The 13,878-nt window shown below is 53.7% G+C and overlaps 1 protein-coding gene and 1 long non-coding RNA gene across 8 annotated transcripts; one reads left to right on the top strand and one right to left on the bottom strand.

Annotated features, from left to right (window-relative positions):
- The first annotated feature begins 1,039 nt into the window (after window positions 1-1,039).
- Lsr (lipolysis stimulated lipoprotein receptor) lies at window positions 1,040-13,656 on the top strand. 5 transcript variants are annotated; one of them, XM_048791123.1, is made up of 9 exons: window positions 1,071-1,486; window positions 6,883-7,002; window positions 9,113-9,169; window positions 9,678-9,824; window positions 11,986-12,162; window positions 12,302-12,358; window positions 12,460-12,594; window positions 12,796-13,427; window positions 13,518-13,656. In XM_048791123.1, the coding sequence occupies exons 1-9, from the start codon at window positions 1,231-1,233 to the stop codon at window positions 13,551-13,553; spliced, it is 1,617 nt and encodes a 538-aa protein (XP_048647080.1). In that variant the 5' UTR covers window positions 1,071-1,230; the 3' UTR covers window positions 13,554-13,656. The 5 variants fall into 5 exon arrangements, with proteins under 5 accessions (XP_048647078.1, XP_048647077.1, XP_048647079.1 ...); XM_015497063.2 differs by having other exon boundaries at window positions 1,087-1,486; window positions 12,457-12,594; XM_048791121.1 differs by having other exon boundaries at window positions 1,040-1,486; window positions 12,796-13,656.
- Window positions 10,115-13,219, bottom strand: LOC125612627. 3 transcript variants are annotated; one of them, XR_007343113.1, is made up of 3 exons: window positions 13,081-13,219; window positions 12,286-12,512; window positions 10,115-11,214 (listed from the first exon to the last, which is right to left on the bottom strand). It is a non-coding gene; the product is annotated as an uncharacterized LOC125612627 (long non-coding RNA). The 3 variants fall into 3 exon arrangements; XR_007343112.1 differs by having other exon boundaries at window positions 10,115-12,512; XR_007343114.1 differs by having other exon boundaries at window positions 10,115-12,390; window positions 13,081-13,218.
- Window positions 13,657-13,878: the final 222 nt, after the last annotated feature.

Genomic DNA, 13,878 nt, shown 5'->3' with positions numbered 1-13,878 from the left:
CCACACGGCGGGGGGTGGATTCAGTTCTCCGCGGCCCGGGAGGTGGGAGAACAAGGGCGAGGCCGGGGGGTGGGTGGGTGCGAAGGCGCAAAAGCTCAGGACCGCCAGATCCGCCGGGTTTGGGGAGACCTCTGCGGTGCCCGAGTGAGAGAATTCCCCACCCTCTCACCGAGCGCTCCCCGCGCCCTGGTCGGAGACAGCAGGAAGTGAAACTCCCGGGATCGTGTGCCCTGGAGCGGCTGGGAGACGGGAACCCTTTGTGGGGTAGCAGTGAAGGACCCCTCGATCACGGGAAAAGCTGAAATGGAATCTTGGGCTTCCCTGGAGAAGGGTTGGGGTAACGGGGAAATGTTAGATTGAGGGGTGAATCAGACGTTTCCTAAAGGAAGGGATCAAGAAGTAGTGCCCAAGCTTCGAGTGGGCGTGGGATGGGGACTTCCCACCACCCCCGGCCCCACCCACCTCGCGCGGGTTCCCTGGTATCTGTGCGTAAGAGACTGGCAAGATGGACTTATGGACCCGAAACCATCTTCTGCAGGCCAGCCCTGAACTGGATTGGATGTTCACCCTGGTGGGGGACAGGGGGCTTTGTCTTTCAGCAAGCATATTTCCGTGTGTGTTTGGGATGACTTTGGGTAGGGTCAGGTGGGATGTTGACAGAAATGTTGAGGGGGCTTTAGCCACTCCAGAGAACGCAGGTCAAACTTCTCCAAAATGCACAAAACCCCGGGAACTTGGAATCCTTGGGAAAGTTCTTTTTGAGCTGAGGTTTTGAGCCCTGGCACGCCTTGCGGTGGCTATTTGGTCTTGCCCCTACAGGCCACAGAGGGAATGGGCAAGGGAACAGAGGGTAGACTGGGGTGATTCAGAGGCCACAGTCTGGAAGGATGGACAGAACATTCCAGTAAAATGGCCATTGACCTCATATCTGCCACTTTTCAACCCCAAGGGTCTATAAAATGGGCATGACTGTCAGAGCTACCTCACCAGGCCTGGGAATTAAAGAACAATGTGTGCCAGGTGCTCTGGACAGCCACACACTTGTGTGGCAAGTGATGTAGTGGCAATGATGTGACTCATTCCTGTTGAAGTTCTTTCCTGAGCTTACAATGATCCCTACTGACTCTCCTCTTGCCCTCAGCCCCTGCTGGTGGCATCCAGGTGACTGTGTCTGACCCCTACCACGTAGTGATACTGTTCCAGCCTGTGACCTTGCCCTGCACCTATCAGATGAGCTCAACCCTCCCAGAGCCCATCGTAATCTGGAAGTACAAGTCCTTTTGCCGGGACCGCGTTGCTGATGCCTTCTCCCCAGCCAGTGTGGACAACCAGATCAATGCCCAGTTGGCAGCAGGCAATCCCGGCTACAATCCCTACGTGGAGTGCCAGGACAGTGTGCGCACAGTCAGGGTTGTGGCCACCAAGCAGGGCAATGCTGTGACCCTGGGAGACTACTACCAAGGCCGGAGGATCACCATCACAGGAAGTACGTGGGGCCAGGGGGCTGGGAGGTTGGCTTGGGTGGGTGGTGGGGCAGGGTTCCTGGTGCCCAGCCTGGAGTCCCCACCTGGAAGCTGGCAATAGAACCTGAAAGGACCCACAAAGGGAGGAATCCTTCCATCCATCTATTCCTTATCTCCACAACACAGATTTAGTGAGCACCTGCTGTATAGCAGGTGCTGTTCTAGGCTCTGGGAACACGGCAGTAAACAAAACCATCCAATCATTTCCCTCATTGGCTCATATTACATCAAGGGAAACAAACACAACATACACTGTCAAATGCTTGTGCAGTTAAAAAAAATGCGGTAGTGGAGAGGCAGGGGTGTGTTCTATAATAGGACCAGTAATACCAGCAATAAGAAGTAAAAGTTAAAGAAGTAACAGTTGTAAAGGGCCTTCTGTGTGCAAGGCTCTAATCCAGGTTTCCATGGATTAACTCATTTACACCACACAGAAATTGAATGAATTGAGTCTATTATTGTCATTTTACGAGGCCCAGAAAGAAAAAGTAACTTCCACAGCTGACCACTGAGCTGCTAAGAGCTGAGTTCCCACTCAGCCACTTTGGGCCAAGTCTCTAAGCCCCTAAGCTCTGGGCAGGGAATCAGCAGAGGGCCTCACAGAGGAGGTGAGGGGAGTAAAGGACACTGGCAGGCGACTTAATGGAGAAAGCCTGTGCCTTCCCAGGCACGGCACATGCATTCTCCCATTGAGTGGTCTCAATGACCGAGGTGCAGATGGGTTAAGGAACCTGTTCAGGTGCACAGGTAGTAAAGAGCTGGTGCTGGAATTCCAATCAGGCAGCCCTGAGGGCCCTTGTTCTTAGCCATAATGCTGCCTCCTGACAGCCAGTGCCTGTTGGGATTAGTGAGGGGGAAGGTCGATCGTGCATTCAGTATTTATCAAGCATCTCCTACATGCCAGGTGCTGTTGTGCGCACTGGGGGTGGAGTGGGGTTCAGAATGGCCAAGGTCCCTTCCCCGTGACCTTGGGAGAAAACATTCTAGTGGGGTGAGACTGGTAACAAATAAACAGATTAAGAAAGAGCAAGGGAATTTCAGATTGTGCCAAGTGCCACGAGAACACAGCAGCGGGGGACGTGCTGTAGGGAACGGCTTGGAGGTGCCTGCCTTACAGCCTGTTCCAGTGAGATTTGAGGAGGTGCTGGGACCAGGCCCTAAAGAATCCAGAAGGCAGAGAGGAAGGGCCGAGCAGCCGTGAGCCAGGGATGAAGACTCGCGCACATAACTGTGTGTCCTCAATCCCGGGCATGGGACAGAATGGGAACGAGAGAAGGGTGGATCCCTTTGCAGACCCCAAGTGACCAGGCCGTGGAACACTCTCCTTCTCCCACTGTGTCAGACACAGGTGATAGGCAGGGTTCCAGGGACTGAGCCCGGTGTTTCAGGGCAGGGACAGGCTTGCTCTGAATTTACATGGCAGGTCAGCCCTAAGCATCCTGCCATCTTTGAGGTTGGAGGGCTTCTTGGGGGTTCACTCTATATGGACACCCTCTCCAACCCGGGGGCCTCTCCAGCATGGATCAGACATACATATCTAGCCCCTATCAGGACAAACCAAATACCGAGCCTGCCCTAGAGGGCCAGCTAGAATCACATCTCCTCTGCTGTGCACAGAACTCCAGAATGGCCTCAGCTCTATCAGGGGGAGGGGGAGGGGGAGGGGAGACCCTTTGGGCTCCAGAGGCCTCAAAGGCCTCGGCCTTTCAGACTCCCTAACCCTGAGCCAGTGTTTGATATGGGCCATGACATGTCATATGTCTGTCCTTTGAGGAAATCCAGTAGCCGTGAGACCTTTCTCCATTTCAGCTTTGAGGACAGGGAGAAATGGACTTCTGTGGTGCTCCTTGAGTCACCAGCCTTCTTGGTTTTTAAAGCAAAAGCATTTCTGGGCAAACCAGAAGGTGCCCCTCCACTTGGAGTGGATCTGCTTCTCTTCCATTCTTCCCTGCTCTGGGCAATGTGGGGTGCTAGTGTTGGAGGCCCTGTTCCCCCTCTTCAAGCTGCTTGGAGCCATGTGAGTCCCCTCTCAGCCCCACTAGAGCAGAGACATTGGACCTCTGAAATCATGAGGGCCACCTCTGTGGTAGGTAGTTAAGGAACCTGAGGCCAGTGTCATAGAGGAGGTCCAGCTTCTGTCCCCACTAGAGACCAGAATCTTTTCTTTGCACCTAGAACAGTTAAGACAGTGCCCAGCCCTGTGATCTTAGGGCAGCCCTTGACCAGGAACAGGGTGCGCCTGCAGGAAGGAAGTGGGCCCAGGCCTGCCTTAGGATCAACCAAAAGAGGCCGGAAAGTCCTATTTGCTTGAGTTTTGAAACATGCAGGCCAAACAAAACACACTGAGACCCACAGGTCCGGTCCTGGAGACCCCAGGTTTCAACTTCTGGTCTATATAATTGTTTGCCATGGTGGGGGGTTCCTGTCTGCCTCTTTGGCTTTGGGCTGGGCCCAGCTCTTGAGCACTGTTGTTGGAGGGATGTGGTCAGGATCTCATTAGCAACTCTGCCTTAGGCTCATGGGGGACAGGAACAGGGTAGAGACGATCCCAGCCAGGAGAGCCCCCATAGCTTCATGGCCACATTCTTTCCAGCCAAGCACTTCCCCTTGGCCTGACCTAATGCTCTCCTTCATGGTGGCTCTTTGGGAGCATTAACTGTGGGTGCCCCAGTCCACAGCACTACTACCACCTGCTGATGTACCTCAGAGATACAGGTGGAAAACAGTGGGCCCAGAGGTCTCTGCAGAGGAGTCTAGTGTGTTTAGGAGAGTCTAGATCAGAGTTTTTGAGGATTTGATGAAAGGCTGGATCTATACAAAGAAACTCAGCACATAGTCAAAGCTCTATAAAGAGTGGCCATGTGCTCCGGAGGTCACCTCTGGCCTTCCCTGGTTTCCTTATTCAAAACTGCACACCCCACCTGCATGCCTGGTACTTTCTCTCTGCCTTCCCTGGCTCATTTGCTCCAAACTCTTTGTCACTACAGAATATGCAATATGGTGAAGTTTTGTTTTGTTTTGTTTTAATTTGTCTCTCTTTCCCAGTTAGAATCTAAGCTCCATAAGGGCAAGTTCTCCATAGTAGTGGTTCTTATTCTTGCAGACGTCAAAGTGTTTTTGTTTTTATGGCAAGCAAACAGAGAGGAACTTGAAAAATATTTCAAATCACAATGATAAACTCATTATTAAAATAACATATATATTTTTTAATATTTTTATTTGTCAATGGACCTTTATTACATATGGTGCTGAGAATCAAACCCAGTGTCTTGTGCATGCTAGGCAAGCACTCTACCACTGAGCCACCACCCCAGTCCCCAAATAACATATCTTTATGACAAAGTAACTACATTTTCCAAAAACAAGTCTTTTTTAATGAGAAGAGGGGCGTTTTCTATTTTTGAAAGTCTCGTTGAATAGAAGAAACTGGATCCTCAACCCTGCTTCAGTCTATTGTGATATTGCTCAAATGTCACCTACACTCTGAAAAGGCCACAGCCCACTCATAAGAAATGAAAGGGGGGGGGAGCAAATAATGTCTAAATATTATGAAAATAACTTTGACCTCACTGATCTCCTAAAAAGGTCTTGAGGAACCAGGAACCATGGTACACAGATCATTTTGAGAACCATTGTTTGATAGTATACCAGGTGCCTCAAATAGTGCCTGAAAAACAAGATGCATTCAGTGGTTATTTGTTAAATGTTGAATGGATGAATCAAGTTCTATTTGACTATAGCCATGTGCCCAGAATACTGGAACAGGCAACGGAAACCAAGGAAGGTCAGCATGAGGAGAGAAGGGGGACATTTCTGCACCTGGGCAAGTCCCTGTGTCTGGCCAGCAGTGACCAAGACAGACTTGGTTCTGTGTGCAGTGCACATTCTTGCAGGGGCAGAGGTGGGCAGACAGCACCTGGGTGATGGAGGTCAGCAGTTGGGCAGGAGAGCCATAGAGGTTGGGATGGCCAGGGAAGAACACTCCTCCCTGTTGAGACTTGAGTAATGGGAAGGAACCAGCCTGAGAGGGTCTGCAGGGACAGGTGTGGGAGGTGGACAAGTAGAGGGCAAGCTGAGGCAGCTCTGAGCCCAGCATGTTGGGGACAACATGGAGGCCAGTCTGTGCAGAGCCCTGTGAACAAAGGAGATGGCATGGATGAGGCTGGCAGGATAGCCACTGGCCAGAACATGCTGAGGACACGTGGTGGTCCAGGGAGGCTTTTGGATGGATGTGGACAGTGTTAAAAGGCAGGTCTTTCTGAGGACGTGAGGCCTACCTTCTGAGGAAGAGGCTCCAGTTCTGTTCTTCCCTCAGCACTTAGTGGCTGTTGTCTCACTAGGTGCTGGGTGCTGAGGATTGGGGCACCCACAGTTACTGCTCTTGGCACTATTGTGGAGAAGGACATTGGGTCCACGGGGCCAGGTGATGGGCAAGGCAATGGGAGCCAGAGTGGCTGGAAAGAAGGTGGCCCTGAACTGGGGCTCTCCTGGCTGGATTGCCTGTCTCTAGCCTGTTCCTGTCCCCCATGGGCCCGAGGCAGAGTTGCCAAGCTGGTGCCACCCTGTTCCACACTTGTGTTGGCTGAAGGGATTTAACTAATGAGAGCCTGAGGAGTCCAGAGGAAACCGGATGTGCTGAAAGACTTTCATTAGTGGCATAATTAATAGGCTCCTGGCCTGAGGCTGCTTCAGACTGAGCTTCCCCAAGCCTTGGTCCTGGCCTGGAATGCGGGGACAGGCGGGGAGGGTGTGGGGGTGGACAGGGAACTGGGAGAGTCCTCTCTGTCTCCCACACATCACGCCCGCCCGCTCTTCCTCCTGCCTGGGCATCTCCTATCTCGAATCTGGCCTAGTTAGCTCTGCCTCCTCCCTCTGGACCCATCCCCCAGTCTGCATCAGGAGATCACACCTCGATTTGGAGAGGTCCTAGGGAGGATGGTTCTGAGCTGAAAAGCACTGACCCTGCCATGAACCTGACCCTGCTCTGCCATCAATGAGCTGTGCCACTTCCGGTGGATCAGGTCATTCTCACACCACCCCAGCTTTTTTTTTTTTTAATTATTTTTTGTTGTAGTTGGACACAATACTTTATTTTATTTATTTATTATGATGTGGTGCTGAGCATCAAGCTCAGCGCCTCACACACGTGCTAGGAAAGCACCCCACCACTATAACCCCAGCCCCCCACCAGGCTTCTTGAAGTGACCCATGTTCCGTATTCAGAACAGTGCACGAGGAGCACCGAGACCTGTCCCCTTGCTCCCTCCCTGCTGTGCCCATGGGATGGGGGGCTCTGGTCCTGTCAGGGTTAGACACCCCCTCTCATGAGGTGCCCTCACACCATCTCTTCCCATCTCAGATGCTGACCTGACCTTTGAGCAGACGTCTTGGGGGGACAGTGGTGTGTATTATTGCTCCGTGGTGTCGGCCCAGGATCTCCAGGGGAACAACGAGGCCTATGCAGAGCTCATCGTCCTTGGTGAGTGGGGCTGCTCTCTGAGGTCCTTGGAAGGGGGAGGGGGAGCAGGCCCTTCTGTCCTTCTGTCCCTTCTGTGTCCTTACTCTGCCCTCCAGCCCACTCACTGGGCTCTTTACCTGCTTTGCTCTCCCCTCATGCCACCGCCAGTCACTTGAGCTTCTCTGTGCCCTGCACCCCAGGAAGGGACCTTTCCCCTGCAGCCTTCCAAGTCAGCCAGAGCCAAACTAAGAATGGAGAGAACCGGGGGCTCTACCTCTTCCCAGTCTCCCTTTTTGAAAACAGACATGCTCAGATGTGGTTGACAAGGAGGGAGGAGGATGACTGTGTGTGTCGTGGGGGCGGGGGGCAGGGTGGGTTCAGGACCCCGCCCCAGAACCACAGTCCCAGGATGCTCCCATCCCTTGTGTGAAAGGGCTTAGTTTACAAAGAACCTACCTCTAATTCTCCGGTATACTTTAAGTCATCTCTTGGTTACTTTTAATACTTGATACAATGTCATGCGGTCAGGAGTTGTTACACTGTATTGCTTAGGCAATGGTAACATGGGAAAAAGTCCTGTCCATGTTCAGTAAGGATTTTTTTTTTTTTCAGTCCTCCCTGGTCAGGGAGGGCCAACAACAGTGACATAGACAGTGTGATTGAGAGGCTGGACCCACTGGACCACCTGCTCTCTCCTCATAGGGCCCTAGGGCACTTTGGAGTTCCTTGACAGACGCAGCATCTTTGTCTTTTGACTGCTAGGAAGTGTGCAAGTTTGTATGTAAAATGAGGGTGGCACCAGATGCCAGGGGCATGGTGAGGTGTCCACCAGCAGCTCCCACGTGGCTGGGTGGCCTCGGCCCTGTGGAGCAGGTGCTACCATGGGCCGGGTGCTCTGTTAGAAGCACAGCACAGTGGTGTGTGCTAGTGTGAGCGGTGCCATGAGCTGAAGGGTGTCGTCCCCTCGCGTGTGTGACGGAGCAGGCATGCCAGGTGAACATGGGCCAGGATGCTCTTGCACCTGCAATCCCGCCATCCGGGAAGTTCTGGAAACACACCCGTGGCAACAGTGATTCTCCGAGTTTAACCCCAGGGCCTGTTCACCCTGGAACATTCCGAGGCCTCGGAGGAGTCGTTCAGGGTCTTTGAGGCTATGTCTATAGTTGCTTAGTATGTTAGAAACTGAAACTGGCTACTTTTTAAAGCATAAGATACACAAGTGCACAAGCCATAGCTCTCAAGGCAATGACGTCATTGTGTCACAGAGGCTCTGGAAAGCCCCACATGAGAGAAGGAGGGCAAAGAAGGCAAGTAATGCCTTGGTGTCCTGAAAGGGTCTGGGCTTAGAACCAGACTTCCATGCTTCTGCGCCTCACGGGGGTGTGTGACGCCACGTGAGAGCCCCACGAGAGCTCCGTGGTGAGGGACTGCGTGTGTGGGCTCCCGCCATGTGCTGCTCGCAGGACGCAGGCCCCCATGGCACCTGAGGGAAGGCACCAACTGGGTCAGGAAACATGCACACGTGACAGAATGCACAAACAGAGGATGGAACCCTGGTGGGTCACAGGACCAGGATCCCATGTGACTTCTATGGGCCACAGAAGCTTCTGCCTTTGTGGGCCCCTTTCTCCATTTAAACAAAACAAAACACACACAGACATTCCATTTTTATATACTTAGTATTATACATTTTTTTTTCTCCAGATTAAAAAAAAAAAAAAAGCATGTTGCTGGGTCCTAGGGTGCTGGGCCTGCTCTGCTTGACACCACGGGATCCTTGCTGTTGTCTGTTGGAACCTTTGGGAAGATAGGCCCCTTGGATGGGAAAGATAGAATGACCGGACTAAGGTCAAACTTTCGGGACCCCGTGGCGTGTGCTGGAACCTGCTGGGGCTGACAGCAAGTGGATTATGTGATGGTGGCCTTCACACCCACCAGCACCCACATGTGAGCAGGGGTGGAGGGCAGGCACCACACGCCAAGTCTCTTCTAGGCCACCAGCCTCGCCCCTGCCTGCTTGCTGCAGGACACACCTTCTACTGAGCAGCCTGGAATGGGGCACTTTTTAGGGACAGGACTGCCTGGGCTGGCTCTGGCCAGCATAATCTCCTGTTCTCTTTTATCCCTCCAGGCAGGACCTCGGGGGTGACTGAACTCTTACCTGATTTTCAGGCGGGGCCCATGGAAGGTATGGGGTGGAGTCCTCAGTGGGGCTTCTCTCTGGCATTTTCCTCCCCCCCTAATCACTCTCGCTGTGAACCCCACTAACTCTGTTTGACCTTGTGGCATCTAGTGGCCTGGCTCTGGGCTTGGAGGTGGGCTGGGCTGGCTGAGGAGGGACCTGGGGTGTAGGCAGGGGCTCCTGTGACTGGCGCCAGCTGTGTTCTTCAGGGGTTGGGTCTGGGCTATGGCTCTCTCCCCTCCTAGAGGCTACACTCCATCTTGCTTTGGCCAGGTTACTCTTGTTTTCTGCCTTGTCCATTTGAAGCCCAAGGGATCCCTAACTTGGGGATTGGCCCTGGTTGTAGAGGGTTCGGCATCCCTCTGTCCTGTGCCCCCAACTCTGGCACAGAGAATCCAATGAGGGCTGCAGGTCCCTGGGCCCAGGTTGGCTCTGTGCTGCCCCTGAAGAGCCTCTCTGCCCCTGTTGGTGTTTCCCGGCTCCCGGCTCAGGGCCTCCTCTGGTCTCCCTGCAGACTGGCTCTTCGTGGTCGTGGTCTGCCTGGCTGCCTTCCTTGTCTTTCTCCTCCTGGGCATTTGCTGGTGTCAGTGCTGCCCACATACCTGCTGCTGTTACGTCAGGTGCCCCTGCTGCCCGGAGAAGTGCTGCTGTCCCGAGGCCCGTAAGTGCTCCTCATGCCACCTTCATGCAGCCTCCCTGCTGGGCAGTGGCTGCCTACCCAGGACAGTGCCCTGATCTGGAGGTTAGGAGGTTAGCACTAGGGAGACAGGACGCCAAGGAGGACCTGCTGTTTTAGATTATCACTTACTTATTTCAACTTATGTTTTTCATTTATTGAGGGTTTTTGGTTTTTTAATATAATTTATGAACATAGTAAAAAAAAAAAAAAGCCCAACATATAAGATTATTCACAGGGAAGCAAGGATCGCTTTAAAAACAAAATCTCAAGTGTAAAAGTTAAGAAAACAAGGTTTACCGCACCATGTAATTTCAGCACATTTTAAAAACACACATATTCACATGAACACTATACATTTTACATGAAGCCTGCGTTTAGGGACACTCCTGATGTATCAGAGTGGGGTACCTGTGGAAGTTCAGAAATAGAAGTAGGACCGGAGATGAAGTGGGCGGAGGACACAAGCAAAGAGAAAGAAAGTGAGTCTCCCTCCCACCACTGCCTGTTTCCCTCCTCGGGGCACCAGCTGTTACCAGTTCCTTAGTCCTTCAGGAGGGCGAGTAGATAGACCACTACTTCTGCACACAACCCAAGGAGTATTAACGGGAAAACAGGCAGTTACGAGCCTGAGTAGGTGGATGTTTGAGGTTGGCCTGATAATGCCTAATGGGCTGGCCCAGTGAGTGCCTTGCCCTTCTCTTCTGTAAAATGGGGCTCATGGCAGAGCTCACTGGGCAGGGTGAGTCAGGGATGTAGTGAACTCAGTTCACAGCTTTCAGCACGGGGCTGGACCTCTATAGTGTTTGGAGCCTACTAGCTGTTGGACGTGGGTTTAGTCTACATTAGCAATGCCTTCAGGCTAGGGTACAGCTCAGGGACCCCCATACACTGTGACGTCTGACCTGCAGCATTCCCTTCTCTTTGAGCTTGAAGGGAAGACTGGGAAAGTGCCCAGGAAGCTGCAGCTCCGTCCATGCCAGCTGGTACCATGGTAGGCAACCCGGCTCCTCAAAGTCTCACTCCCATCACTTAATTGAGAGCTCTGGCTCAGGTGGTGGGTGTTAGTCCATTTTACAGATTCAGAAAAGAACTTTAAAGGGCTGCCACCAAGTTTTCAGTTAGCCCACTGAGGCTGAGGTCAAGGTGCACAGGCCTGTCCCCAGGCACACCTCCTCCACCTACCGCCTATCCCTGTTACTTCAGCTCTAGCCCCAGCCACAGCCCCCTGCAGATCCATCAGGAAACAGCTTCCACTGCTAATTATAACACAGCAAATCAGTCACCTGAGCTGATGTAGGGTTTTTTCCTAGGTGGGGCTCAGCACTTATTCTTCTGCTTTTGAACCAAATCAGAGTAGGGCGTCTCCCTGGGCCTGTGGATACCAAGGAGGAAGTGACTTGCCTAGAGCCCAGTGACTTGGCCACAGAGCAGCCATGGGACCCAACCTCCTGCTGTGGGAGGAAGGAAGCAAGGATTTGCCCTTGAGCTGTCAAGCCTAGAGCCAGGCTGGCTGGCCCTCTGGGTGAGAGTGGGCGGGGCCAGGAGTTGGAAACCCTAGAGGAGCTATTTTGCTCCTGGCTGAGGTGGCCCAGTTAACTCCTGGGGCCCTTGTGGCCTGTCTCAGACCAACTTCCTTTCCTTGCCATCTGGCTCTGGAAGATGACCCAGCAGGCATGACAGCAGAGTGGGCATGGGATATCCCCCGGCAACTCCCTGTTCCAGAGCAGGGACTCTGCCACCCAAAGGGAAACTTGGTTTCAGTCCGTGGGATAGTGTAGGCCCGAGAGGTGGCTTTGCTCACTGTCGCCTGTAAGCACACAGTGCAGCCAGAGCTTTAGGGAAGGTAGCTGGAGAATTGGAATTTCACATAAATCTTTTTGACAAATGTTGGCAAACCACAAGGTCAAACAAAATGTATTGGCCTGCCAGATTGGGGGCCGTGGACTGCCAGTGTGCCACACGCCCCCTATTCTGAAAGCTCCATGAAGAATCACAGGAGGTGACAACCTAAGCATAGCTGATGTTCCCTGGCTTTGAGGTACTGTAATAATGCGGTGGGGGAGGCAGGCGCACAGCCCTTAGAACCCCCTCACACAGCAGCATGGCTCCTGGCCGCCTTCTCATGCCAACTGTGCCCTCCCAGTGTATGCAGCTGGCAAAGCAGCCACATCAGGCGTCCCAAGCATCTACGCCCCAAGCACCTACGCCCACCTCTCCCCGACCAAGACCCCACCTCCACCGCCAGCCATGATTCCCATGGGCCCTGTCTACAATGGATACCCTGGAGGGTACGCTGGAGAATTTGACAGGAATAGTTCAGGTGAGGGCTGACCTAAGAGGAGCTGGACTGGGAACTGGACACAAAGGGGGCTGGGGCTGGGAGGAAGAGTGGGTGGGAGGTACTGGGAATGCAAGGCTGGGGGGGTGGGGGGCAGCCACTGACCACCAATCTCCTTCAGTTGGCCACAGCTCCCAGGTACCCCTGCTTCGGGACACAGACAGCAACATGACCTCTGGTGAGAACCTGTCATTCCCAAGTTGGATATGCCTGTAGAGGGAAGCTGGGTGGGTCAGCATCCATCTTCCCAAATCGATCACCTTCTCCTATCCCTAGAAGTCCGCAGTGGGTACAGGATCCAGGCCAGCCAGCAGGATGACTCCATGAGAGTCCTGTACTACATGGAGAAAGAGCTGGCCAACTTCGACCCCTCTCGACCGGGACCTGGCCCCCCCAATGGTCGTTTAGAACGGGGTGAGGAGACCTGGGGTCTGAGGGCTCCCTGAGGGGGATGGGGAAGCATGGCTCCTTGATACCTGCCCCAAGGAGACTGTAAACACCTTGAGCATAGTTCCTCCTTCCCTATCATGTCCCCTAGGGAATTTTTGAGCCAAGGGGTGACAACTGCTAGCCCTGGCCCCATCCAGCATCAGTGACATTCCCCATTCCCTACAGCTATGAGTGAAGTCACCTCCCTCCATGAAGACGACTGGAGATCCCGGCCTTCCCGGGGTCCTGCCCTCACCCCAATCCGGGATGAGGAGTGGGGTCGCCACTCCCCCCGGAGTCCCAGGAGATGGGAGCAGGAGCCCCCCACAGAGCGGCCAGGGGGTGGCTGGGGGGGCAGGCGGCCCCGGGCCCACTCTGTGGATGCTCTGGATGATCTAACCCGGCCGGGTTCTGCTGAGTCTGGGAGGAGGTCTCCCCCAAGTAGTGGGAGGAGAGGACGTGCCTACGCACCCCCACGAAGCCGTAGCCGTGATGACCTCTACGACCCAGATGACTCGAGGGACTTTCCACATTCGCGGGATCCTCACTACGATGACTTCAGGTCTAGGGACCGCCCTCAGGTGGACCCCAGATCCCGCCAGCACCGATCCCGAGACTCCCGGGATGAAGGCTCTAGGTCTGGGGACCCGCATTATGATGAGCGTCTACTAGAAGAAGCCCTAAGGAAAAAGGGGCCAGGGGAGAGGAGGAAACATTACAGGGAGGAAGAGGAAGAAGAGGAGGCCTACTACCCTCCACCGCCTCCCCCGTACTCGGAGACGGACTCCCAGGCCTCACGGGAGCGGAGGCTAAAGAAGGTGAGCGAATGGTCCTCCCCGAGGTTAGACCCTGCCCAGGCCCCTCTTCTCAGTCCCTGCCCAGTTTACACTCTTCTTTCTCCTTTGCAGAACTTGGCCCTGAGTCGGGAAAGTTTAGTCGTCTGACCTCATGTTTTGTATGTAGTTTTTGTACTTTTTTTTTTTTTAATTTGAGGGAGTATTGATGAAGATCTTGTAAATCTAATAAAATTGACAATCATAAAAGTGATGTCTCGAGAAGCATTTGTTCTGCTGCACGAGGTGGGGGACCTGGGCAGCTGCTCTGTGTCTGAAAATGCCATGTCCCATTTCTCCAGGAGCTGGAGTCCTGGGTCAGAAGGAAGGGACCCAAGTCAGCCTTCTGCCTTCTACCTCTGCCCTGGCCAGGAGTACGTGCCCCACGCCGCCTCCGCCCGGCCCCTGCGTGCGCGCCGCGGCCCCGCCCAGACGT

The sequence above is a fragment of the Marmota marmota genome, unplaced genomic scaffold (genome assembly GCF_001458135.2).
Source record: "Marmota marmota marmota unplaced genomic scaffold, marMar, whole genome shotgun sequence".
NCBI lineage: Eukaryota > Metazoa > Chordata > Mammalia > Rodentia > Sciuridae > Marmota > Marmota marmota.
This window is presented reverse-complemented; position numbering and strand designations above follow the sequence as displayed.